Genomic DNA, 27,035 nt, shown 5'->3' with positions numbered 1-27,035 from the left:
CTACAACCAATTTAACTGACTTAGATGAAAGTTCAGACAACACTGCTACAGGCTATTACTCAAATAAAATCTGCGGAACCCTTCAGGGCACCTGTCAGACCATTCCATATGTACCTCTGTTGTTTCTGCAGGCTCCACCTCCTCCGTGTTTTTCAATTCAGGCTGTGGAACCACACTGGCCAATCCCTGGGCAATCCAGCCGATGACTCTCGACCCCTGCCTGTGGAGAGATAAAATATGAAAATTGTTTTGATTAACAACCACTTTCATTGACAGCTTTGGCTGCGGCTTTGCTAAATATATGCATTAGAATGCGGTGGGGGGCTGTGAAAGCAGTTTACAGTAACGCAAGCGTGGGCAGTGGCAGAAATGGTACGAGTTTTGAACTTTTTAGGTTTGACATATCAGAAGATGGTCAATTCAGGTATTGTAGCTTATATTTGTTACATTGAACTTAATATTTTCACCATGCCATTCTAAATCTTAATAAATAAAAAATAGATGCCAATGAATGGGAAGGATTATGGGAAGGATTGGCAGCATTTAGATGGTGCTAATCCCTTTCCCATTAGGTTAGCGAGATCTACAAAACTCATGTAAGTACAAAATGTATTAACTATTATTTATTCAGGGGAACCGAATTGAGACCAGTCCCATTTACAATGGTGACCTGAGGACAAAAATGACATCAATACGGCAACAACAAAAATATTTAAAAAATACTACAAGACTGTAAATGTATTACATCAACAAGCTATAGCAATCAATTGAAACAAGTGCACACTTCGGTGAACACTTAACAACCGAGTTTTAAACTGACCTGTCCAGGTGTAATTTGTTTTGTAATGCATTCCATAACTGTGGTGCATTAAAACTAAAAGCGGTTTTACCAAACTTTGTTCGAAGACAAGCAGCACCTCAAGAATGAATGGGTTTGGTATCTCTTTGTAAACACGGGAGTAATGAAGTGAGCTACCGTCTGATACAGGATGCAGTGATTAAAAAAGTGGTTCAACAAGTATTAAAACTTCCACCTGTAACAAAGTTAAGGTGCTCTATCGTAGACGGCATCTCAAGAGTAGTGGCTTCTGCATTCTGGTAAATGGTGTCACCATAGTCAAGATCTGTCAGGAAAGTTGACTGTACTTTCTGCCGTACAAGCCCACTTTAAACCTTAGCTTTTAAACTAGCTCATCAGTATGTTTTTTAAACGTTCTTCATCAATCCAAATGCCCAGATATTTATAGGCGGGAACACGCTCGACGAGAGAACCATCCAATAAGTGAATATAGAGCCCATCTGAGACATTTTTACATGAATTAGAGAATGACATATTTCATTTTGCCCGCATTAAGTGCAAGTTTTAAATCAACAAGGGCTTTCTGTAATGTATCAAAATCAGCTCGCAGCTCTCACATAGCTTGGTCAACTGTCGGTGCAATGGCATACATTACCGTATCATCTGCATACTGATTAATATTACAGGATTTAATACATAGACCAATATTATTTATAAATAGTAAAGAGAACTGGTCCCAAAATCGACTCCTGCAGTACACCTTAATATTGAGGAAACATTGTGCCCTGTCTGTCAAATATTTCTTAAGTTCTTAACCCTTATGTGGTGTTCGTGTCTGTGGGACCATTTTTCAATGTTTAGTAAAAGAAAAATTAGACAATTAATTATTTTTTCAACCTGAGAATCATTGGCCTTGGCTTATTTTCTGTGAAGAACATGTAAAATAACACAATTTTGTTGAGTGCACACTGTGCACCCCCTTACACATTTATATTACATATTCATTATTTGGTTCCACTGGACCTGAAGCTAATAAAAGTGTGGAAATGTGTGTGTGTAGATGAAAACAAGCAAAAAATTAAACAAAAAAGGTTTGCTGTGTGCCTTCACTCTGTCTTTCTCCTCCCTGGGCCTGCTGTTTCAACATAACACCAAGAACCTGTCTGTCTCCCTGCCTGTCTGCCTGTCTCCCACGTTTCTCGCACTCTTTACCCTTTGTAGTGTGTGAAACTACATAATGTCTTGTGGGAACCTGCACAATGTTATTACAATACATTATTTCGATACATTATTTAAAATACATTATAAAAATTCTGCATTTTCCCACACTCTACCCCAGCCAGGTGCAAATTGGGGGAGGGACACAACAAATAAATAGCATTGCATGTGAGGCTCCTTACCACAATCAATCAGTATTGCAAAAATAATCTCTGCTCAGAGGGCCTTTGAAATAATTTTTGCAGAGAAAGAAATTAGTTAGGATGGAGCGTCTACCACTTTGGAAGACTAAGACATTTTCGAATATGAGGATCAGGTCTCTGTCAATTCAGAGTCTGACAGAGAGTTGGAAGAAGAGGATGAGATTGACCCTCAGCCAGCCCCAGGACCAGCCCGTCAGCAACCAGTTTATCAGAAGGCTGCAGGAGGAGAAATATGGATGTAAAAAAAATTGTGAAATTGAATAGTCTTTTTGTCCAAGGAATGAAACACCCCGCATGGCTGCCAATGTGATAAGGATGCAACCAGGGCCAACGCGGATGGCGGTTACTCATGTGCAGGACAAGACTTCTTTTGAACTGTTCATCCCAGACACCAACCAGAAAATCATTCTGGACTGCACCAATTTGGAGGGAAGGCATATTTTTGGAAGAAGATGGACCAAACTCATTTACATGCATACTTTGTGACTATTTTCCTTGCTGATGTTTTCAGATGCAATGGGGAATCCACAGAATCCCTGTGGGATGCAGAAACTGGCAGAGAACTTTTCCGTGCAACAATGTCTCTGGAAAACTTTCATATTATTTCCAGGATTATTCCAATAACTGAGACACCATATCAGCTCGGCGGCAGAGAGACAAGCTTGCTGCAATCAGGTCAGTGTGGGACAAGTGGGAGGACTGCCTTCCCCTGTTTTACAACCCTGGGCCCAACGTTATATTGTTGATGAGCAGCTTATGTCATTTAGGGGCCACTGCCCCTTCAGGCAGTACATACCGTCTAAATATGCAATCAAGATCTGGTTTGCCTGTGACGCTGCTTCATCATAAGCGTGGAACTTGCATGTGTCTAAGGGGAAGCCAGATGGAGGAGTCTCTGAGAAGAACCAAGGGATGTGGGTTGTTCTGGACGTGACACAGGGACTCCGTGGCCACAACATCACATGCAATAACCTTTTTACTTCACACAAGCTGGGACAGGAGCTCCTCAAGAGGAACCTGACGATGGTAGGAACAGTACAAAAAAACAAGCCAGAGCTCCAACCTCAGCTGTTGAATACACGGAGCAGGCCTATCAATTCCTTTAAGTTTGTGTTCACGGCCGACGCAGTCATCAAGGATCTCTCTGTACTTTTCTCCTGAATTGTCTCCCAGTCCCTGCCGCTGAAAAACATCCCCACAGCATGATGCTGCCACCACTATGCTTCGCCGTAGGGATGTTGCCAGGTTTCCTTCAGACGTAACGCTTGGTATTCAGGCCAAATAGTTAAATCTTGGTTTCATCAGACCAGATAATCTTGTTTCTCATGGGCTGAGAGTTCTTTAAGTGCCTTTTGGCAAACTCCAAGCGGGCTGGCATGTGCCTTTTACTGAGGAGTGGCTTCCGTCTGGCACCTCAATCATAAAGCCCTGATTGGTGGAGTGCTGCAGAGATGGTTGTCCTTCTGGAAGGTTTTCCCATCTCCACAAAGGAACTCGGGTTCTTGGCCACTTCCCTGACAAAGGCCCTTCTCCCCCGATTGCTCAGTTTGGCCGGGCGGCCAGCTCTAGGAAAGGTCTTGTTGGTTCCAAACGTCTTCCATTTAAGAATGATGGATTCCACTGTGTTCTTGGGGAACTTCAATGCTGCAAAAATGTTTTGGTATCCTTCCTCAGCTCTGTGCTTCGAAACAATCCTGTCTCGGTGCTCTACAGACAATTCCTTCGACCTCATAGATTGGTTTTTGCTCTGACATGCACTGTCAACTGTGGTCCTTGTATAGACAGGCGCATGCCTTTCCAAATCATGTCCAATCAATTGAATTTACCACAGGTGGACTCCAATCAAGTTGTGGAAACATATCAAGGATGGTCAATGGAAACAGGATGCACCTGAGCTGAATTTCTAGACTCATAGCAAAGGGTCTGAAAACTTTTTTGCTTAGTCATTATGGGGTATTGTGTGTAAATTGATGCATATTTGTTATTTAATCCATTTTAGAATAAGGCTGTAATGTAACAAAATGTGGAAAAAGGGAAGGGGTCTGAATACTTTCTGAATGCACTGTACATGCAGGCAGGGTAAAGTGACAGATCATAATAAGAGTAAAATAAAGAACAAAATAGCAGCAGCAAACAATGAGTGTAAAAGTGTGTGTGAGTGAGTGTGTATATTAAGTCTAGTGAGTGTGCGTAGGGTTAGTGCAAGATAGTTTGTGTAACGGATGTGAAACGGCTAGCTTAGTTAGCGTGGGCGCTAAATAGCGTTTCAATCAGTGACGTCACTTGCTCTGAGACCTTGAAGTAGTAGTTCCCCTTGCTCTGCAAGGGCCGCGGCTTTTGTGGAGCGATGGGTAACGATGCTTCGTGGGTGACTGTTGTTGATGTGTGCAGAAGGTCCCTGGTTCGCGCCCGGGTATGGGCGAGGGGACGGTTTAAACTTCTACTGTTACATTGATGCTGTTGACCCGGATTACTGGTTGCTGCGGAAAAAGGAGGAAGGTCAAAAGGGGGGTGAGTGTAACGGATGTGAAACGGCTAGCTTAGTTAGCGTGGGCGCTAAATAGCGTTTCAATCAGTGACGTCACTTGCTCTGAGACCTTGAAGTAGTAGTTCCCCTTGCTCTGCAAGGGCCGCGGCTTTTGTGGAGCGATGGGTAACGACGCTTCGTGGTTGTCAGTTGTTGATGTGTGCAGAAGGTCCCTGGTTCGCGCCCGGGTATGGGCGAGGGGACGGTTTAAAATTATACTGTTACATTTGGATACCATTAGTTGACTATTTAGCAGTCTGGCTATTTAGCAGTCTTATGACTTGGGGGTAGAAGCTGTCTTAGAGCCTGTTGGACCGAGAGCCGATGCTCTGGTAGTATTTGCCGGACTGTAGCAGAGTGAACAGTCTATGAATTTGGTGTTTGGAATCTTTGGCAATTTTCCGGGTTTTCCTCTGACACCGCCTGATATAGAGGTCCTGGATGGCAGGGAGCTTGGCCTCAGTGATGTACTGGGTTGTCCGCACCACCCTTTGTAGTTCTTTGTGGTCAAGGGCGGTGCAATTGCCATACCAAGCGGTGATGCAACCAGTGAAGATGCTCTCGATGGTGTCACTGTAGAACTTTTTGGTGTAACCCAATCACGAGGCATGCCTACAGTTGGGAACGCGCTGCAAATCTGTCAGTGAACAGCATACATGCAAAACAGCTATTTCGCTATATTTCAAATACAATCGAGGGAAAACAGATTGAAAAGCAAATGACTCCTGCTAAAAAAAAGACTAATCTCCCTGTAGGCTACCAAATATCTTATCAACTTCCAAATAGACATATTGAGCGAACAATATTGTACAGAGTAAAAGAAGATAGAGGCTTTTGACATGGGCATCAGCCATCACCAGTGAGTGAGCTGCGCATCATTGGGTGAGTCAGTGAAACTGGAAAGCTTTTAGAGGACTATAATTTCCCCTAATATTGTACAGTATGTACAGTACCAGTCAAAAGCTTGGACACCTACTCATTTTTTAAAATGTATTTGTACTATTTTCTAAATTGCAGGATAATAGTGAAGACATTAAAACTATAAAATAACACATATGGAATCATGTAGTAACCAAAAAAGTGTTAAACAAATTTTGTTATATTTTGTATCCTTCAAAGTAGCCACCCTTTGCCTTGATGACAGCTTTGCACACTCTTGGCATTCTCTCAACCAGCTTCACCTGGATTGCTTTTCCAACAGTCTTGAAGGAGTTCTCACATATGCTGAGCACTTTTTGGCTGCTTTTCCTTCACTCTGCGGTCCATCTCAATTGGGTTGAGGTGGGAGGATTGTGGAGGCCAGGTCATCTGATGCAGCACTCCATCACTCTCCTTCTTGGTCAAATATCCCTTACACAGCCTGGAGGTGTGTTGGGTCCTTGTTCTGTTGAAAACAAATGAAAGTCCCACTAAGCGCAAAACAGATGGGATGGCGTATCGCTGCAGAATGCTGTGGTATTCATGCTGGTTGAGTTTGCCTTGAATTCTAAATAAATCAGTGACAGTGTCACCAGCAAAGCATCCCCACACCATCAAACCTCCTCCTTCATGCATCACGTGGGAACCATACGTGCGGAGATCATCCATTCACCTAGTCTGCGTCTCACAAGACATAACGGTTAGAACCAAAATGACAGATTTCCACCGGTCTAATGTCCATTGCTCGTGTTTCTTGGCCCAAGCAACTCTAATGAACTTATCCTCTGCAGCAGCGGTAACCCTGGGTCTTCCTGATGTGGTCCTCATGAGAGCCAGTTTCATCATAGCACTAGATGGGTTTTGCGACGGCACTTCAAGAAACGTTCAAAGTTCCAGAAATCTTCCGGATTGACTGACCTTCATATCTTAAAGTAATGATGGACTGTCGTTTCTTTTTGCTTATTAGAGCTGCTCTTGCCATAATATGGACTTGGTCTTTTAGCAAAAACTGCTATCTTCTGTATACCACCCTCTCCTTGTCACAACTCAACGGATTGGCTCAAACGCATTAAGAAGGAAAGAAATTCCACAAATTAACTTTTAACAAGGCACACCTGTTAATTGAAATGTGCAAAGCTGTCATCAAGGCAAAGGGTGGTGTCACGCCTGCTCTCGCTCTCCCTCTCTGGCACTCGAGGGCGCCAGACAGCCTATCATTATGCACATCTGTCAAAAGTTTCATCCTCACAGAATGTTGACACCAAAATTGGAAGCATCAGGGAGGCCTTGTTTGTTGTTGGTGATGTTGGGTCCGGTTCCGGGGGTGCCTCAGCTAGCTCGTCGGGCTTCCATGCCATAGCTGGATCAAGAGGTTTTTCTCGTCCCGGTGGTCTCGGCAGGCGCCCACCCCACGTCATGCTTCAGCCGGTTCGCCAGGCTCCCACGCCGCAGCCGGTTCGCCAGGCTCCCACGCCGCAGCCGGTTCGCCAGGCTCCCACGCCGCAGCCGGTCTGCCGTGGGAGCACCAGACTGCCTATCATTATGCACACCTGTCCCTTACATTACGCGCACCTGAACTCCATCATTATTTGATTGTCTCCCCTTTATCTGTCTGTTCCTCACGTTATTCCCGGTGTCTGCAATGATGTCGTTATTTTGTCCCCTGTCCAGACGCTGTTCTGTCCTGTTTCATGTCCATTGTTTATATTGTTCTCCCTGTACCTTCTTCCTGTCTCCAGCGACGATCCTCACAGGTGACTACTTTGAAGATTCTCAAATATAAAACATATTTTGATTTGTTTAACACTTTTTTCGTTATTTCATAGTTTTGATGTCTTCACTATGATTCTACAATTTAGAAAATAGTAAAAATTAAAGAAAAACCCTTTAACGAGTAGGTGTGTCCAAACTTTTGACTAGTACTGTGTATCTCCACACACCTAAGCTATTGGTAGATTCAAGACGAGGTAGTTTTAAAAAATCTCATAATCTCAGTTTGTCAGTGTCAAAAGTAGTCATTTGGATCATTTGTGAGGTATAAAAAAAAATCCTGCTAAGTCTTCAATCATCTAAAATGATTTATGAAAGGCAACATTTTTCCCAGACTCTATGCTACAAACTCCCCTCCCCCCATATGTGCAACTTCTGAAAGTGCCTCTACTCTACTGCTCTATGCCAGTATGCAAAATCAATGAAAATGCATGCAATGCTTGATTACAAAGGTGATTTTCTTTTTCATGCGTTGCTTTACCACCCTCAGGCTCACTATTTGTTCCGACACCTCCCAATTTACAAATTAAGTGTGTAACATAGTACATAGTATTAATCAGCGTGAGACCATTTACTAACTCTTGAATAGTGATGTCCACACAGGAGAATAAACAGAATAAACACTCAGTAGTAAACTGCCTCTGGAAAATGCACAGACACGCACACACGCGCACACAGAAGTGCTGTACCTGTTCTCCTCCTGTGTGGTGGAGGGCTGAAGGATAAGGATAAACAGAGAACAGAGTCAAACCTGGCACACCGAGATTGAACTCAAAACGATCTTGCAGTAACGTTAACACAAATCTGTAGTGGATCTCCATTTCTTACCAATGAGAAATCCACCAACATTAGTATCTATTTGCTATGATGACATAGCATAGCGCTTACCTCAGTGTTGGCTCTGCCTAGCCGGGGTGTCCCAGCAGGCTGGGGAAGAGAATTAGCAAAGCCATGGGTGATCCAAGTCAACACTCCAGCCTCACCACTACACAGAGATGGAGAGATGGGGGATAAAATAGTTAGAGGCAATTACACTGAGTTTACTAAACATTAAATGACATAGAGTTAACAGGTGAACGCTATGATCCCTTATTGATGTTGCTTGTTAAATCCGCTTCAATCAGTGTAAATTAAGGGGAGACAGGATAAAGAAGGCTTGAGACAAGCCTTGAGACAATTGAGACATGGATCGTTTTTGTGTGCCATTCAGAGTGTGAATTCAGCGAGTCAAAATATTTAAGGAAATTTGAGAAGATATATTAGTTTGGCCGAAGCAAAATACTATCTCTGTCTCCCGCGCTTCAGGAGTGTGAGTAGACGCGACGAGTATTACTTAATATTACCACGTGTTCCAGTAACATTGCTAGCAAGAAACACAGATTGGGTTGAACGGGAACGGGTGTTTACTAATGACGTCTCAAAAATTTTAGGGGACCTTTTAGTGCTTTAAGTGAACAGGGCTAGCTTTACATTAGAAGCTAAGCTAACAATCAGTGGCTGGCAGCCATTCCCCCACTAATAAGTGATCCCTCATCCACAGGAAAATGTATTGCTGACCTCAGCAGCGATATAAACCCAATCTGTGCCAAAGGGCTGAGACTGTTAGATCACAATGCCATAAGCGAAAAAACAGCAGAAATTGCAACAGACGCCCTCCAAAATAAACCATCAGTTGCAGGCGTTGTAAAGGTTCTCTCCAGGTCAGCCCTGAAGTAAGGCCTCCAGCAGAGTACCGCAGTGCACAGCAGAAGCACAAGCAAGAAATGGTTGAGTTGAAGGGACAGGTGGATAGAACCAGGAAACGAATGACAAAAGGCGAAAAATAAAAGATACTGCTTGCCGAGGTACTGCAATTGAGAACATATATACAGTGCCTTGCGAAAGTATTCGGCCCCCTTGAACTTTGCGACCTTTTGCCACATTTCAGGCTTCAAACATAAAGATATAAAACTGTATTTTTTTGTAAAGAATCAACAACAAGTGGGACACAATCATGAAGTGGAACGACATTTATTGGATATTTCATACTTTTTTAACAAATCAAAAACTGAAAAATTGGGCGTGCAAAATTATTCAGCCCCCTTAAGTTAATACTTTGTAGCGCCACCTTTTGCTGCGATTACAGCTGTAAGTCGCTTGGGGTATGTCTCTATCAGTTTTGCACATCGAGAGACTGAAATTATTTCCCATTCCTCCTTGCAAAACAGCTCGAGCTCAGTGAGGTTGGATGGAGAGCATTTGTGAACAGCAGTTTTCAGTTCTTTCCACAGATTCTCGATTGGATTCAGGTCTGGACTTTGACTTGGCCATTCTAACACCTGGATATGTTTATTTTTGAACCATTCCATTGTAGATTTTGCTTTATGTTTTGGATCATTGTCTTGTTGGAAGACAAATCTCCGTCCCAGTCTCAGGTCTTTTGCAGACTCCATCAGGTTTTCTTCCAGAATGGTCCTGTATTTGGCTCCATCCATCTTCCCATCAATTTTAACCATCTTCCCTGTCCCTGCTGAAGAAAAGCAGGCCCAAACCATGATGCTGCCACCACCATGTTTGACAGTGGGCATGGTGTGTTCAGGGTGATGAGCTGTGTTGCTTTTACGCCAAACATAACGTTTTGCATTGTTGCCAAAAAGTTCAATTTTGGTTTCATCTGACCAGAGCACCTTCTTCCACATGTTTGGTGTGTCTCCCAGGTGGCTTGTGGCAAACTTTAAACCACACTTTTTATGGATATCTTGAAGAAATGGCTTTCTTCTTGCCACTCTTCCATAAAGGTCAGATTTGTGCAATATACGACTGATTGTTGTCCTATGGACAGAGTCTCCCACCTCAGCTGTAGATCTCTGCAGTTCATCCAGAGTGATCATGGGCCTCTTGGCTGCATCTCTGATCAGTCTTCTCCTTGTATGAGCTGAAAGTTTAGAGGGACGGCCAGGTCTTGGTAGATTTGCAGTGGTCTGATACTCCTTCCATTTCAATATTATCGCTTGCACAGTGCTCCTTGGGATGTTTAAAGCTTGGGAAATCTTTTTGTATCCAAATCCGGCTTTAAACTTCTTCACAACAGTATCTCGGACCTGCCTGGTGTGTTCCTTGTTCTTCATGATGCTCTCTGCGCTTTTAACGGACCTCTGAGACTATCACAGTGCAGGTGCATTTATACGGAGACTTGATTACACACAGGTGGATTGTATTTATCATCATTAGTCATTTAGGTCAACATTGGATCATTCAGAGATCCTCACTGAACTTCTGGAGAGAGTTTGCTGCACTGAAAGTAAAGGGGCTGAATAATTTTGCACGCCCAATTTTTCAGTTTTTGATTTGTTAAAAACGTTTGAAATATCCAATAAATGTCGGTCCACTTCATGATTGTGTCCCACTTGTTGTTGATTCTTCACAAAAAAATACAGTTTTATATCTTTATGTTTGAAGCCTGAAATGTGGCAAAAGGTCGCAAAGTTCAAGGGGGCCGAATACTTTCGCAAGGCACTGTATATATTTTAATTGGACATAAAGAAATACAGAATACAAATTGACCAGATACATGCTTTTACCCCCTATACTTATTGAACCAGCTCCCTCTCTTTAACAGAAAAAGCAGCATACATAAAAAAATAAAATATGCTTATGATTGGAAATATATAAATATGCACAAAAACACAAATATCACAACATACTATCCCTCCCTTCCCACACCCTCCCGTATCCCGTTGGCCAAAATTCTTACTCCTGATCCATAGAAGGCAACTGTTAAAAAAAAAGGAAATTAAAAGGCTGCCATCTCAAGAAAAAGTTATCAGTACATCCTCTCAGAGTGTATAACATTTTTTCTAAGTGTAGAAAAGACATTAGATCTTTCAAACAGGATGATGCAGTGGAAGGTTTGAAGGATATCCAGTGAAGCAAGAGCTGCCGGCGTGCTATAAGGGAGGCAAACGCTACAGCGTCTGCTTCACTTTTAGTGAGACTATGCAACGAAGATGGAACTCCAAAATATTGCTATTTGAGGACAAGTCTGCAGGTCAATATCTAGAATTTTAGAGAGAGTATTAAAAAAGGATGACCCAATACTCAGACAGCTTAGAACACAAATAAAATATATGGTCTGCAGGAGTGAATGAACATCTATCACGTGTCATTCATGTCTGGGAGGAATTTACTACATTTTTCTTTGATGAATTCTGTGCAAGACTTTGAACTAAATGAAATTTAACCGAGCACATGAGGATGTGAAGTTAACCCTAAGAAGGGCCTCCTCCCACTAGTCATCTGCAAGGTCAAGTCACTACCCCAGTCGGTCTTGATTTTGTTTATCGGAGAGGGTTAAAACAGCACAATGTCATAATCTAGAAATCAGACCTTGCCAATTCCACAGGAGGGACAAAATCTCCTCTAGCAACATCTTGGGAGGTAGTTAAGGAAAGGTGGAAAAATGAGAGAGGCTTGAAAACGGGCTTGAAAATTGCGGAAAAGATTAAAATTTGCCAGATTAGATTTAGCTACGAGATCATTAAAACGGACAAACTTCCAATGTAAAAAATACATCTTGAAACAAACCAAACCTCTCACACCACAAAACAAAAGCCTAGTGGAGTTGAGGGTAAAAATAGGTGGTAAAAATGTTGATTAAATTGTCTCCAGATCTTCAAAGTAGAGCGCACAATGGGGTTTACCATGTCCTTTGAAGGACACAAGCACAGTGGGGTACAAGCAAGAGCAGAAAGGGAGGATAATTGGCAGGAGTGCGCCTCTGATGAGCACCAGTTGGTACCTGGAGTATTTCACCAGACCATAATCTTTTGAAATTTGGCTGCCCAATAGTAAAGCAGTACATTTGGAAGTGCCAATCCTCCATCTTGTCTCCATATTTGAAGTATTTCTCTACATATCCTAGGTGATTTGCCTGCCCAGATAAAATGAGCCTATCCAACTTAGTAAAAAATGATTTCGGCAGAAAGATCTGAAGACATGAGAAAGGTATAGAAACCTAGGTAAAATATTAATTTTAACAGATTGGATTCTGCCAGCTAATAAGAGAGGAAGACTATTCCAGCATTGTAAGTCTTCTGCAGGGTAGCCAGAGAGTATTATATTCACGCCCAAATAGGAATAACCAGAGGGCGACAGACGGAAAGGCAGGGCTCCAAGGAGAACTTGCTTGGCAGCAGGGTTGATCGGAAAACATTCCCTTTTCTGAATGTTCAATTTGTAACCTGAAAATGATCCAAACGTGTTTAAAATATGCATTGTGTTATCGACAAAGTTCACAGGGTTAGTGATGTATAATAGTCGATCATCTGCATACAGTGACACTTTGTGCTCTTCACCAGCTCGGTGGATTCCAGTGAATGATGGTGATCATTTTAAAGCCAAGGAAAGCGGTTCTATCGCAAGAGCAAAAAGAAGTGGGGACATAGGGCACCCTTGATAGGTCCCTCTGGAGAGGGAGAATTATTTGGAATGTTGAGAGTTGGTGTGTACGCTAGCCGTAGAAGCAGACGTATCCATGAGATGCAATTGAACCCAAAACCAAATCTTCCCAAAATCTTAAATAAATAATCCCACTCCACCCGGTCAAAAGCCTTCTCCGCATCAAGAGAAACAACAATTTCAGGGTCTGGAGAGATAGGAGAGAGTATAGTTTTCAAAAACCGTTGTACATTGAAAAACAGTTGTCGCCCTTTGATGAAACCCGTTTGATCTCTCAGATATGACATCCTGAAGGCAGGGTTGCAACCGGCATGCTAGAACCTTAGCTAATAATTTAACATCAGCATTCAAAAGTGAAATGGCCGATATCCACCACATTCTGCCGGATCTTTATCTTAGATAGAGGCTTGGGTTAGCGTCGGGGGGGAAAGTGCCCTGTGATAATGAGTCAGTGAACATATCTAATAGTAATGGGGTGAGTTGATCTAAGAATATTTTTGTAAAAATCGACGGGGAAGCCATCAGGGCCCTGGGCCTTGCCACTTTGCATTAACTTTAGACCCTTTGTTATCACATCAAGATGCAGAGGGTTGTCCAGAACTTTACTCATGTCCATATCAATGGATGGGATATCCAAGTTATTGTAATGAACACGACGGGAGACAGAGAGCTGGTTTCAAGCACAAGACGCAGCAGGTGTTTGTTTGTAAAGGACCACAGGAGGAGGCAGGTAGCTGGGTCCAGGGGCAGGCAGAAGGTCATACACAGGGGATCCAAAAAGGAAACAGCACAGGCAGGGAAAAGGCTAGTAATGTTGTCCGGGAGATCAGGCAATCTGGAAATCTGATAGGCCAAAGTATAGGCAAGGAATAGGCAAAAGGCGTCATTAGTGAGGCAGGCCAAAGCTATCATACATAGGAGGATTAAATGACGGGAAAAACAGAGCTCCGAATAGAGGTGTGTCACAAAACAAACAATACCTCACAATAATGGGGTACAAAGAACTGAACTAAATAGTGGGTGATAATGACATACAGGTGTATGAACAGGTGATCAGAATTCAGGTGATTGGGATCTGGAGAGTGAGCTGCGATCAGGGGGTCTATGTGTTTGAGAGTGTGAATTGGAAGCAGACGTTACAGTTATCTAAAAAGTTGTCCATAGCCTAGATTGATAACTTGTACGATTACGGGAGGAGTCATATCCATGAGAGAAAAGATGAGATGCTGACTGGCGTTTAAGTTGGTGTGCCAAAAGGTGGCTGACTGGCCTTGTCACCATATTCGTAGCATATTCGTAGTACGTCCCCTTTGTTCGTTGCAACAGAAACTCTGCTTTATCAGTGGAAAGCAGATTCAATTGAGTTTGAAGTTTCAGCCTCTATCTGGGCTTTGGGCGAGTCGGCTTGATGAACACGAGAAAAGTAGGAGGAGTCTTTTGTGACTGGGTGGAGGAAGTGCAATGGATCAACACAACCCATTTGGGTCATGAATTTAGAAAGAGCTCTTGTCATCCCAGAAGGAGTTAGGGTTCTGGGATTAGACTGGCCAAGTCTTGGTTCAATAACACAGGTCCCAGCTGAAGATGAAGCGGGGTGTCAAGATTAGGGAGAGAGGCTCAAAGAGATGTCATAAATCTAGTGTCATCCCTGTTAGGGGGGTAAACATTCGCAAGTACGACAGGGGTTTGGAAGAGCGTGTCACTAATTATTGTATAACGTCCTACAGGATTTGAAATGAGGGGGAAAACTGTACTCGTTAGTGAATCACTATTGCTGTTCCCCTGGCTTTTCTGTTAAAATTAGAATTAGAAACCTGTCAAAACATCTGAATATATAGATTTTTTAAATCCTCTAAAAAGCAGAGCACAAGGATCTCTGGACAATGCCAACATACACAAAAATAAAAATGATAGTACAACTCCCTTCAAAGAAAAAAGTTAAAATATAAATCATAAACTCCTCGTTATGAACGAGACGAGCAGCAGGAATGACTCAGCATCCGTTGATTACCCTACATGTGCAAACCAACCTAGGAAAGGAGTTACTTGAAATAAAATAAAACAGTATGTCAAGAGGCAAGTTTACATTTTGGGTTTCGGTCTCAGCTTCAGCTATGTGTCACCACAGGGCTGAAACATTGAAATTAACCAGTAGGCTATGAAAACGGCTAGCCCCTCTACACCCTTATTAAGTGTCCAATTGTAACCTTTATTCAGTTAAGAACAAATTCTTATTTACAATGACGGCCTAGGAACAGTGGGTTAACTGCCTGTTCAGGGGCAGAACGACAGCTGACCTTGTCAGCTCGGGATTTGAACTTGCAACCTTCCGGTTACTAGTCCAACGCTCTAACCACTAGGCTACCCTGCCGCCCCAATGCTAGCTGCAACGCAGTTAAATTAACGCAGTCATCCAGTGGACTTCCACCTCCGAAACAAATGGCAAAATAGTCATGCCTTGCCATGTGTAGTTTCAACCACAATACGACTAGTGAAGTGCTCTAATCATGTGTTTCGGTAGTATAATATTTCAGAATAAATCAGTTGGACAACTAGTCCCCTTGAGTACTAATACTATTTCCAATGCCAGCACAGTCAGTCCAGCAACAATCATTAAGAGGATTAGAGACCTCCCAAGTCAAACTATGATAATAGCGACAGGGGAGTTAGTAGTCCCTCAGATTGCAACATGTGTATGGGATTCTCCAGAACACTTTTCTGATTGTCAACACACATGCCACTAATAAATATAACTCTCCATTCAGGAGGAAAGTTATTAGAAGTCATGAACCATGATCACTCCGCATACGACTGGTTCAGTGCTTAGAGAGTACTGAGGTTAGCCCGTCCGTGGATAACATAGCTATGAAATAGACTCCGTCATACCTATCACTGCTACAATGGTGTAAGACACAGTGACGTGTAGTAAAACTACTACAGGTCCCCTTAGCACGTCTTGAGGTCGCCATCAATTCTTACTGACACAAGGTCATTGACCTGGAAATGATCTGATGACGTCAGACTCATTCTGAACAGGTTGCAACCTACCAGGATACTTGGTTCTTTCCCTTGGCATGTGCGCTTATGTAAGCATGAACACACGTACAACGGAACATTTCATGAGGATTTATGCTCCGATCACTTAAGGGTCCGAACAAAATACCAGCAAAATAAGTCAAGTCGAACATTTACTCTGAGGCCTTTGTCTCTACAGCTACAGTACTAACCAGTTTCTAAACAGAGTTCCATAGGTCATCCCTGTAGACTTCCCGAAACTGGTGCCTTGCAGCTGTAGACTAATCATGTAGTTATCAACTTAGGATAGTGCCCTAAGCAAAACACCGCAAAGTAGGAACGCCCTAGCGATGACATTAGACAATGCCATGATAGTCATTTTGACAAGATTTTGAATGTTCGTATGTAGAATGTAGTCAAATTAGATGCTTAAGGTGTGGTAACTACAGTGCCTTGCGAAAGTATTCGGCCCCCTTGAACTTTGCGACCTTTTGCCACATTTCAGGTTTCAAACATAAAAATATAAAACTGTATTTTTTTGTGAAGAATCAACAACAAGTGGGACACAATCATGAAGTGGAACGACATTTATTGGATATTTCAAACTTTTTTAACAAATCAAAAACTGAAAAATTGGGCGTGCAAAATTATTCAGCCCCCTTAAGTTAATACTTTGTAGCGCCACCTTTTGCTGCGATTACAGCTGTAAGTCGCTTGGGGTATGTCGCTATCAGTTTTGCACATCGAGAGACTGACATTTTTTCCCATTCCTCCTTGCAAAACAGCTCGAGCTCAGTGAGGTTGGATGGAGAGCATTTGTGAACAGCAGTTTTCAGTTCTTTCCACAGATTCTCGATTGGATTCAGGTCTGGACTTTGACTTGGCCATTCTAACACCTGGATATGTTTATTTTTGAACCATTCCATTGTAGATCTTGCTTTATGTTTTGGATCATTGTCTTGTTGGAAGACAAATCTCCGTCCCAGTCTCAGGTCTTTTGCAGACTCCATCAGGTTTTCTTCCAGAATGGTCCTGTATTTGGCTCCATCCATCTTCCCATCAATTTTAACCATCTTCCCTGTCCCTGCTGAAGAAAAGCAGGCCCAAACCATGATGCTGCCACCACCATGTTTGACAGTGGGGATGGTGTGTTCAGCTGTGTTGCTTTTACGCCAAACATAACGTTTTGCATTGTTGCCAAAAAGTTCAATTTTGGTTTCATCTGACCAGAGCACCTTCTTCCACATGTTTGGTGTGTCTCCCAGGTGGCTTGTGGCAAACTTTAAACAACACTTTTTATGGATATCTTTAAGAAATGGCTTTCTTCTTGCCACTCTTCCATAAAGGCCAGATTTGTGCAATATACGACTGATTGTTGTCCTATGGACAGAGTCTCCCACCTCAGCTGTAGATCTCTGCAGTTCATCCAGAGTGATCATGGGCCTCTTGGCTGCATCTCTGATCAGTCTTCTCCTTCCTTGTATGAGCTGAAAGTTTAGAGGGACGGCCAGGTCTTGGTAGATTTGCAGTGGTCTGATACTCCTTCCATTTCAATATTATCGCTTGCACAGTGCTCCTTGGGATGTTTAAAGCTTGGGAAATCTTTTTGTATCCAAATCCGGCTTTAAACTTCTTCACAACAGTATCTCGGACCTGCCTGGTGTGTTCCTTGTTCTTCATGATGCTCTCTGCGCTTTTAACGGACCTCTGAGACTATCACAGTGCAGGTGCATTTATACGGAGACTTGATTACACACAGGTGGATTGTATTTATCATCATTAGTCATTTAGGTCAACATTGGATCATTCAGAGATCCTCACTGAACTTCTGGAGAGAGTTTGCTGCACTGAAAGTAAAAGGGCTGAATAATTTTGCACGCCCAATTTTTCAGTTTTTGATTTGTTAAAGAAGTTTGAAATATCCAATAAATGTCGTTCCACTTCATGATTGTGTCCCACTTGTTGTTGATTCTTCACAAAAAAATACAGTTTTATATCTTTATGTTTGAAGCCTGAAATGTGGCAAAGGGTCGCAAAGTTCAAGGGGGGAGAATACTTTCGCAAGGCACTGTATATTTTGTGTCTTTTATTTATGCTTTCATTCCTTTTCATTTCATTTCCTTTGACACTTAGGAAGTGATAGAGCCATAAACAAAGTCCCCATACAACCATAATTTAGTGCCACAACACCACTCATTTGGGAAGAAATTAAATTATATAATTTTCTGACTGTGTGTGCGTTGTTAACATCTGCCTAAGTTACTGCCTAGATCTCCCAGTCTGGACGACCAGGGACGGGTCCGGAACGGCGATCCAAATCCGGACATCCGTTGCCCATCCTTGTGGCGCCCTGTTCCATTTGCAGAAATCCTACCCAGGTCAACCACCAGAGGGAGACTGCAACGACGATTACCAACCGGACATCCACTGCCCATCCTTGTTTTGGACTGCTCCGCTTTCAGAGAGCCTACCAAGGTACACCACCAGAGGGGGACCGCAACAGAGACCAACAACCAGGACATCACGTGGTCATTATTTAATGTTGGTTTGCAACTTGCAGGATAATCACAAGATTTAAACCACCAGAGGGGGACTGTCATGACGTGGCCCGTTTCTGGGTGTAGATCGTGGTTCCACCCTTCCTCACTCTCTCTCTTAAACCCACGTTTTGTTATCTCAGGTCATAAATTCCTGGCAGAGACTCTCTCCCCCTGGTCATGTAGAAAGAGAGGGAGAGAGCACAGAGAGAGAACAAAGCACTACACCAAACTCCTATATCCCAAAAATGGGAGAATTAAACAATATCTTTACTTTAGAGAATGTGGGAAGGGTCCGTGGACACGTAAGGGACAGTTATGATGAGTGTGTTTCATTTGGTGATCTCATGATGGACAGGAAACACACATACAGTAACTGTATCTCTTAAAGTGTACATTTCCAAGCTGTCAGGTTTACATCTAAATATTGTTGAACGTATGTGATTGAACATGAAACTATTCGTGAAAAGATGTAATGTGATGTTCACCTTTTAAATGAGAGTATGGATGTTCATATAAAGATTAACTAGTCAGTGGCCACACCCACCTGAGCATAGACATTACATCGGCGTCATGGACCTCTCTTTTCTACTGAAATGCATAAAACCCGCTCCTGATGAAATTCACACAAACCTCGGTGTAAGCTAAGGTTGCAAATGGTTGAATTTCTAAGACCAAAACATGCCGGGTGACGCTGGTGTGTGAAGTGGTTTAAACTACAACTCTACCAAAGGACAATACTATACCACGTGGAGCATTGGTTACACGGCTGGAAATGGTTCAACTCTGAGACTATCGCTCCCTACAGAATAAGAGCAAATCTTAGACGTATAATTACTAGTCTGCAGCTAGAAATGACGTAAACCTAGGACGAGAATACAGACAACCGCCGAAGCATCTATTCTATGAAAAACATTTCTGAATGGTACTCCGAAGGTTTCATTCTAACCACCTACAACCACGAAAGACTTTGTGACTTCAATGAAAGTTAGCCAGAGACTCTGATGAACCCTACAGGACGATCAAGGATTCCAACAGGGAAGACAACAACAACATACGGGCATAAATATTCATACATTGCAATTATTCTCGAATGAGCGGCTGTTCATGTGCAAAGGATTAGCATTTCAATGAATATAATTGTAGACTGTATGTAGTGAATCTATTTGTCTTTCCCGCTCTTTCTCAGTCCCACCCCTTCCCTTTGTCTACCAAGCTGTCATATCGGCTTAGCCCACTGGGGACTTTTCCATCATTGTTAGTAACCAATATCCAATATATGTTTTTATGTATTTCTGTGATTATTTAGTTAGTTAGTAAATAAATAATTAAGTAAATAAATAATTAAGCCAATTTGTATATTGCTGATTCATAATTTGTGCTAGGGTTTGTGCAGATAACCAATAATTTACGGCGTTCAGATGAGACTGATAGAAGGTAAAGAATAATTAATGATTGACTGCTATTGATATAAGAAAGCTGCTCTATATAAACTAATGTTTCCGTGGTGCCCCAGATTCCTAATGAGTTAGTTATTGCCTGATTCATTTGTTAAGCAAATAATGAAATGTTAGGTAATCGATTTGAAAATAGCATGTCATCTCATTTAACCATAGTAAAGACACGACAGTGGGCTCAATAGCATTCCACTATAGGATTTCCTCTGATCCTGGTCTGATCCCTCTGATCCTCTCTGTCCTCCTGGCACACCATATGTGTCCACAGCCAACTAGGCCACCGGGTCATATGGAACTCTCTCTCTCTCAAATGTAAATTAGCTTCATTGGCAAGAGAGGGGAAATCAATGTTGCCAAAGCAATACAATACAGAAAGAAATAGTGTCAAATCAATGTTGAAAGATCCCCTCTCTTTCTCTGTTGGCGAGCATTGACAAACTATAAGTATTGAATTCCGGCCATAGATACACTCACCCATTCTCCTCGGCGACCTCCTCCTCTTTGGCCTTGGCAGGTTTTAGAGCTGTCAATCATAATTAAAGAACAGTGTGAGACGGCTGTCCGTCTATGCTGCTGATACAGATCAATTTACCGACTTGTTTAGTAGACAAAGGGAATTGTTTATAGATTAGGTTTAAGTCAGTTATTACCTTCTTGTTTCTTCTCTTCTTTGAACGTTACTTGTTTGACCTGTTTTAAACACAAAGCGACAGTTTGAGTAATATAACATTTAAATGGTGATACAACCTCCCCCTTTTCTTTCTCTCACTTTTGGGGGACTTACTGTTGCAGGTGAGGCATTTGTCTTCTCCTCATCTCCTAGTTTCCCAGGAGGCTGGGGAACCCCCTTCACCACCCAGCTGAACATCCTGCAACATACACAAAGTGACAATTACTGTGCTAAATCCACTACTCTGGTAAACTCGGGGAAACAAGGAAACAAGGAAACCACTGGTAAACTGGATCTTGAGGTAAACCACCAGGCAAATACACAAATAAGTTGTTTAAAGGGGCAATCTGCAGTAGATACATCCATTTTTGGATGTACAAATTAATAATGTGCTCCTATTAATTCTTACAGAATATGCAGTGCATTCAGAATGTTTTCAGACCCCTTCACTTTTTTCACATGTTATGTTACAGCCTTGTAAAAAAAAATATTAAATTGTTTTTCTCCTCATCAATCTCCACACAATACCCCATAATGACAAAGCAAAAACAGGTTGGTATAAAAAATATGAAATATGACTTTTCAAAAATATTCAGACCCTCTACTTTGTTGAAACACCTTTGGCAGCAATTACAGCATTGAGTCTTCTTGGATATGATGCTACAAGTTTGGCGCACCTGTATTAGAGTTTCTCCCATTCTTCTCTGCAGATCCTCTCAAGCTCTGCCAGGTTGGATGGGGAGCTCTACGGACAAGTCCTACAACCTCATGGCTTGGTTTTTGCTCCGACATGCACTGTCAACTATGGGACCTTATATAGACAGGTGTGTGCCTTTCCAAATCATGTCAAATCAATTGAATTATATATATCAAGTTGTAGAAACATCTCAAGGATGATAAATGGAAACAGGATGCACCTGAGCTCAATTTCGAGTCTCATATCAAAGGGTCTGAATACTTATGTAAATAAGGTCAACAATAAAACATTTCTTAAAACCTGTTTTTACTTTGTCATTATGGGGTATTGTGTGTGTATAGTGACGAGGAAAAACCTTTATTTAATCAATTTTAGAATAGCACTGTAACGTATCAAAATGTGAAAAAAGTCAAGGGGTCTGAATACTTTCCGACTGCACTGTAGCTTATAAATGCTTCAAGAGCTTAGTTCAACTGTTGTACCCCGTCAGAACCCCAAATATATGCGTGTTTAACTTCAATGTTTGTCAACAAAGTAAATGTAAACAAACCGCTTATGGCCTCAGTGGGGGTATAAAGGTTTTTAATTGTTTCAACAGCTGATTGCCACATTAAAGTCTTTGAGTATATGTGAGTCAATCTGGGCCCGCAGCCAGACACCTGGTGTGTTTTCTGCCTGTTTTTCTACCCTCTCTCTCCTTACCCTACCTCTACTGTTCCTCTCTACCCTGCCATTAGCTTGTTAACCTGCCTGTTCCTGTCCTGCTGGGCTGTTTGTCTCTCCATCTAACCCTCCCTTATCTCTTTGTTGTACGTCTCCTGTAATTCCTTTCCCTCCTTTCTTAGCTTATTAACCTTCCTGTCTAACCTACTGTATGTCCTGGATAGGGTCCTGCCACCTGATCATGGCCGATAGAGGGGTATTTGCAGCCATGTTTGGTAAGAAGCTCTTAACACAGCACTCTAAATAGCTCACCAGACAGTCTTGATGTTTACTTTCGGAAAACACCCATCCACCAAAAACCACATAACGTTAAAGTACTTGCCGTAATACAGTAGTTAAAACCAAATACAAATCATAGCTTTATTGATTTAATATGCAGATAATTCTGTTGTGAGCCTGTGAGTATTGTAGAATTTGGGAGGAAATTTCCCTACATAATGGTGCCACGTGAGAGTACAATTCCCTACATATGGTGGTGCCCCATGTGAGGAGACAATCCCCTACAGCAGTGTTTCTTAACCTTTTCACGATTAAGTTTCAAATAATTTTAATTGTCCCTCCAAGCGTGAGTTTTTGAAATGTGCTTTATGTCAGAATGTGATTGTTATGCAACAGGACAGTTAACCTGCATTGCCCTCAAACCTACTAATTATCTATAGGCTGTGTTTCAGTTTGTACATTCCAATTCACTAGATTAGCTAGATGAGCCTGACAAACTTCTCTCTTCGATGAGAGCCCAAGCACTCCCCTAGTGTTTCCTCAGGTCAAGTATGCAGATATTTGCACATGTCTAGTCAGAACAGAACCTGACCAAACTTTTACCCCCTGGCACATTTTCCTGCTGTTGACTGTTCTCCTTAAACTCCACCTTCCCCCTCTGCATCTTCCTGCTTCTGAACATCGGCACCCCCTTCCTGTTCGACCGGACTATGCCACAGGCCCCTGTGCTGTTGGAAAGCTGATACTGGAAGATTGTGGGATTGCTGTACTAATTGTAAACATACAATGTGTGGCCCTTTGAACCTGGTTGGTTAACTACCTGCAGATTCATGCAGGGTAGTAACATCACGAGTTGTGATTATGGTTCATTGTTTACCTAGCTAGCTAACATTAGCTGGCTGGCTCGCTAGCTAATGTTACGTGTATGACATTATTATTCATATCTCAGAGTCATTTGCTTAGCTAGCTATAGCCTAATTTTAGCTAGCTAACATTACACCTGGTTGGTTAGCTACCTGCAGATCCATGCAGGGTAGTAACGTCATGAGTTGTGATTATGGTTCATTGTCTTAACAAAAGACTCCACTATGCAAAGAACCATTTCAGGTGCGTTTGTAAATTCAGTCTGGCCATCTACTCCGATTTCAGAGCACTCTCGTCTGAGTGTGCCAGAGAGCGCAGAATAACTGATGAATTTACAAACGCTCATGGGCGGTGTCAGTAAACGTCAGTAACCTCATCGGCCAAGAGGGTCTGGTGTGTGCTCTGAACACGAAACACTCAGAATTTACGAACAGACAATCTGACAGCACAGTTGCAGTCACCAACGCTCTGGATAACATAACAGCCTAATCAGCTCTGCTAGGGCCAGTAATGTTCAGTGAGCTGTTCTCTCTCACTTCAACTTTCATAGCAAAATTACTTTCCCATTATTCTTCAACTGTTGTGTATGATATACCATTTTGTAGCTCTGAGTCTCTACTTTTATCCAATGTAAAAAACAAAATGTCAAATTTTGTTACATAAGGCTGATTTGAGCCCGTCGGTCACACATATGTGTGTAAAACTTATTTTTGAAGGTTGTGCTGGTTATGATGTGCTAATGCTAAGCTGATTGCCAGCTATGTGTGGAGCCATGTTTGTTGACAACATACAATGCATTCTGGGTGTCATGTAAACATCTGTCAGACCAAAGATGTTATAAGAAAACGAGGTGAAGGGATAGTTCACTTGTTTTTCGAGTAAACCTCCGGAAGTGAATGATGGGAAGTGAATAATGCTAATGACATACCGCCTTCTACATGCATACTGTAAACAGACCCAACTCATCTTCTAACCGCTTCTTATTTGTTGTTGACTCGGAAAAAACAAACATGTCTGCATGCACAAACTAACCACCATTGGATTACTTCAGACTTTTACAAAGTATTTATATTTCCATCACTGGTGAGCTGACCTGTAATGAATTGTAAATAGTCATTGCTATTAGCTATTTATAATTATGGTTTATGTCAGCCGAGAAATAGCTAAATATGACCGCTTGTGTTAGCTCTCTCTTTCCTCAGCGCTAGGACTAATGTAGCATACATTTTCTGATTAGGATGGGAATTGTGTTATGCTGTTGCTACTTCTGTGAATGTCTGAACGTTGCGGCCAAAAATAAACTGCTCACATTGAGGACATACCGTCGCTAAGACTGTTGGTGCAAGTTGTTTCTGTGAAAAAGCAGTGTAGCCAACTCAAACGCTGACTGTTGAATCAATTGTAACTAGACATGTTAATGAAGTGTTGTCGAGGCGAAAGAAACGCACACCTATTTAAAAGAGGTGCTGACTAGCGGAGTGGAACACTTTAAAAAAAATGAAGGCTGCACAGTCTCGGAGCTCAGACGCAAAAATGTTATGTCCAACGTTTCGACAGACAGGCTGTCTTCATCAGGGTATGATGACAAACACTGCGGGGTGACTCGTTTATAGTGTCAAAAGACACACACAGGTGTCTGTAATCATGGCCGGGTGTGGCCTGATATCATTGGTTAATTCTCATATATTAAAATAGCATACCAAAAACATAAATGGATAAAGTACGATCATAGGTACAATTTGGCTACATAAGCCTACAAACATTTACAATGGCAAAATCACAATAATCCCAAGAATGTCTTCAGATCTCCGAAGGGAGCAAGGGTCTTTAAATTAAAAATCCAGGCAGCCTCTCGTTTTAATAATAAATTGTCGAGGTCATTCCCTCTCTTAGGGAGGTTGACACGTTCAATGCCGATGTAACGTAGAGACAAAATCGAGTGGTTTGCTTCCAAAAAGTGGGCCGCAACTGGGTAAGTCGAGTTTTTGCACCTAATGATGGTACGATGCTCCGAGATACGTACTTTTAATTCACGCTTTGTTTTACCCACATCATTTACACCACAAGGACAAGTTCTAAGATAAATAACTGCCTTAGTGGAGCACGTAATAACACCTTTAATTGGGATCTGTTTCCCTGTTTGGGGGTGTTTGAAGGATCTACATTTATAAGTGCCATTGCATTGAACACAGACATTACACTTGTAGTTTCCATCCAGTAGGGGCGCAAATAGATGTTGTGCAGGGATATCTTGGGGTGGTAAATCAGAGTTTACCAATTGATCTCTGAGGTTTCTGCCCCGCAAGAATACGACTAAGGGAAGGTCCAAAAACACATTATCGATACTATCATCGGATCTTAGAATGTGCCAATGTTTGTGAACGATTCCCTTCATTTGTTCAGAACTCTTTGAATATGAAGGGGTCTAATCACACCGGTTTGAGCGTACGCTACAGAGACCATTGTACAATGATGAAACCAGTGTGCTCGTACACATCAAACGGTTAATCCTGGTCCTAGGTTCCTATGGCGGAGCACATTTTTGCTTTTGCCTTAGCAGTACACATCTGATTCAAATCATCAAACTTGATGATGAGTTAATAATTTAAATCAGCTGTGCAGTGCTAGGGCAAACACAAACATGTGCACCCCTTTGTGACCAGGACCAGGATTAAGAAACTCTGACCTACAGTTTTGATGAAGAATGTGTTGCAAATGTTGCCAACCAGTGATACTCATCTCTTATATCAACTCTTCTTCCATTACAAAAGACACACAATTCCGTTCCAAAGCTACGTCGATGTCTCTCCCTAAAACCAAAACAGAGCTACCACGGAGACACGACGGCCACGAACCACTGAGGGGACACCCACCAAGTGCTAGGAGATACTATTTGGAAGACGTGTAGACATATAGCAAACATGCAACAAAGGCTGGTCTAGTTTATAGTCTGTCTCGTTTCAGCGGTAGTCTCTTGTTAGCGGTGTGGTATGCCACAGATAAAGTCTACACCAGCGGCCACCAAGCCTTGGCCTCAATACCTTGATTAGCTGAATCAGGTGTACTAGCGCTGCCTTGGAACATAACTCTGCTTACCCCGGAGACCCACTGGTCTACCTATAGTTTGGAATCTAACAGTAGTTTGAGGATGCATAGAGTGACTTCTATAAGGGTGAGGGTGCTGGGACTTACCTGAGGGTCTTAACAGTGGCCCGTCATCCCAGAAGCGGTGAGAGTGTGTAGGCTGCGGAGCGCTGGGCGATGTGGGAGGATTAAAGCAAGCTAGGCTGTGCCAACGGGATTAGCCGCCTGAAGGACAGCACTCGCTGCTCCGCTGAAAGGGTGGGGCAGGGATTAGCCTGCAGAACCCGCAGAAACCTGGGGAACATTTCAGAAGAAGCAGAGAAGACCCAAAGCGTCAGAACAAGGAGAGGGTCTGCATGAAGAACTGGAGATCAAGGTTTGGCGAGACAACCTTTCTCCTGTCAAATAGTATTTGTTAGCTTGAGAAACTTCGAAAACCCATAACCAAGATCCCTGATTCCGGATCCCATAACCAATCCAACAGAACCAGTGAAGCTGGAGAAGCCCACTTAGGCTTTATAATTATTGTATGTCTGTATTCGGATATGCTATTTGGGGGAAGAAAACTACTCAATCATTATACACTTTTGCAGGCCTCAAGTGTTGACAGGTGTTTTCAAGGGTTTTGTCTCCTACCTGTACTGGTGGAAAAAGTATCCAATTTTCATACTGGAGTAAAAGTAAAGGTACCTTAAAAGTAAAAGTAACCCGGTAAAATACTACTTGAGTAAAAGTCTAAAAGTATTTGTTTTTAAATGTACTTAAGTATCAAAGGTAAAAGTATAAATCATTTAAAATGTCTCCTTTACATTTTTTTAGGGATAGCCAGGGTCACAGTTCAACACACAGACGTCATTTACAAATGAAGCATTTGTGTTTAGTGAGTCTGCCAGATCAG

General features: G+C 42.2%; 1 protein-coding gene across 1 annotated transcript; it reads right to left on the bottom strand.

Annotated features, from left to right (window-relative positions):
* Positions 1-45: 45 nt before the first annotated feature.
* On the bottom strand, positions 46-26,327 carry LOC139385293 (cyclic nucleotide-gated channel beta-1-like). Its single transcript, XM_071130454.1, has 7 exons — positions 26,246-26,327; positions 20,665-20,749; positions 20,531-20,570; positions 20,355-20,403; positions 8,324-8,420; positions 8,125-8,150; positions 46-220 (listed from the first exon to the last, which is right to left on the bottom strand). Exons 2-7 carry the CDS (start codon positions 20,746-20,748, stop codon positions 46-48), a joined length of 471 nt encoding a protein of 156 aa, XP_070986555.1. The 5' UTR covers position 20,749; positions 26,246-26,327.
* Positions 26,328-27,035: the final 708 nt, after the last annotated feature.

This window comes from Oncorhynchus clarkii, chromosome 26 (assembly GCF_045791955.1).
Source record: "Oncorhynchus clarkii lewisi isolate Uvic-CL-2024 chromosome 26, UVic_Ocla_1.0, whole genome shotgun sequence".
Taxonomy (NCBI): Eukaryota; Metazoa; Chordata; class Actinopteri; order Salmoniformes; family Salmonidae; genus Oncorhynchus; species Oncorhynchus clarkii.
This window is presented reverse-complemented; position numbering and strand designations above follow the sequence as displayed.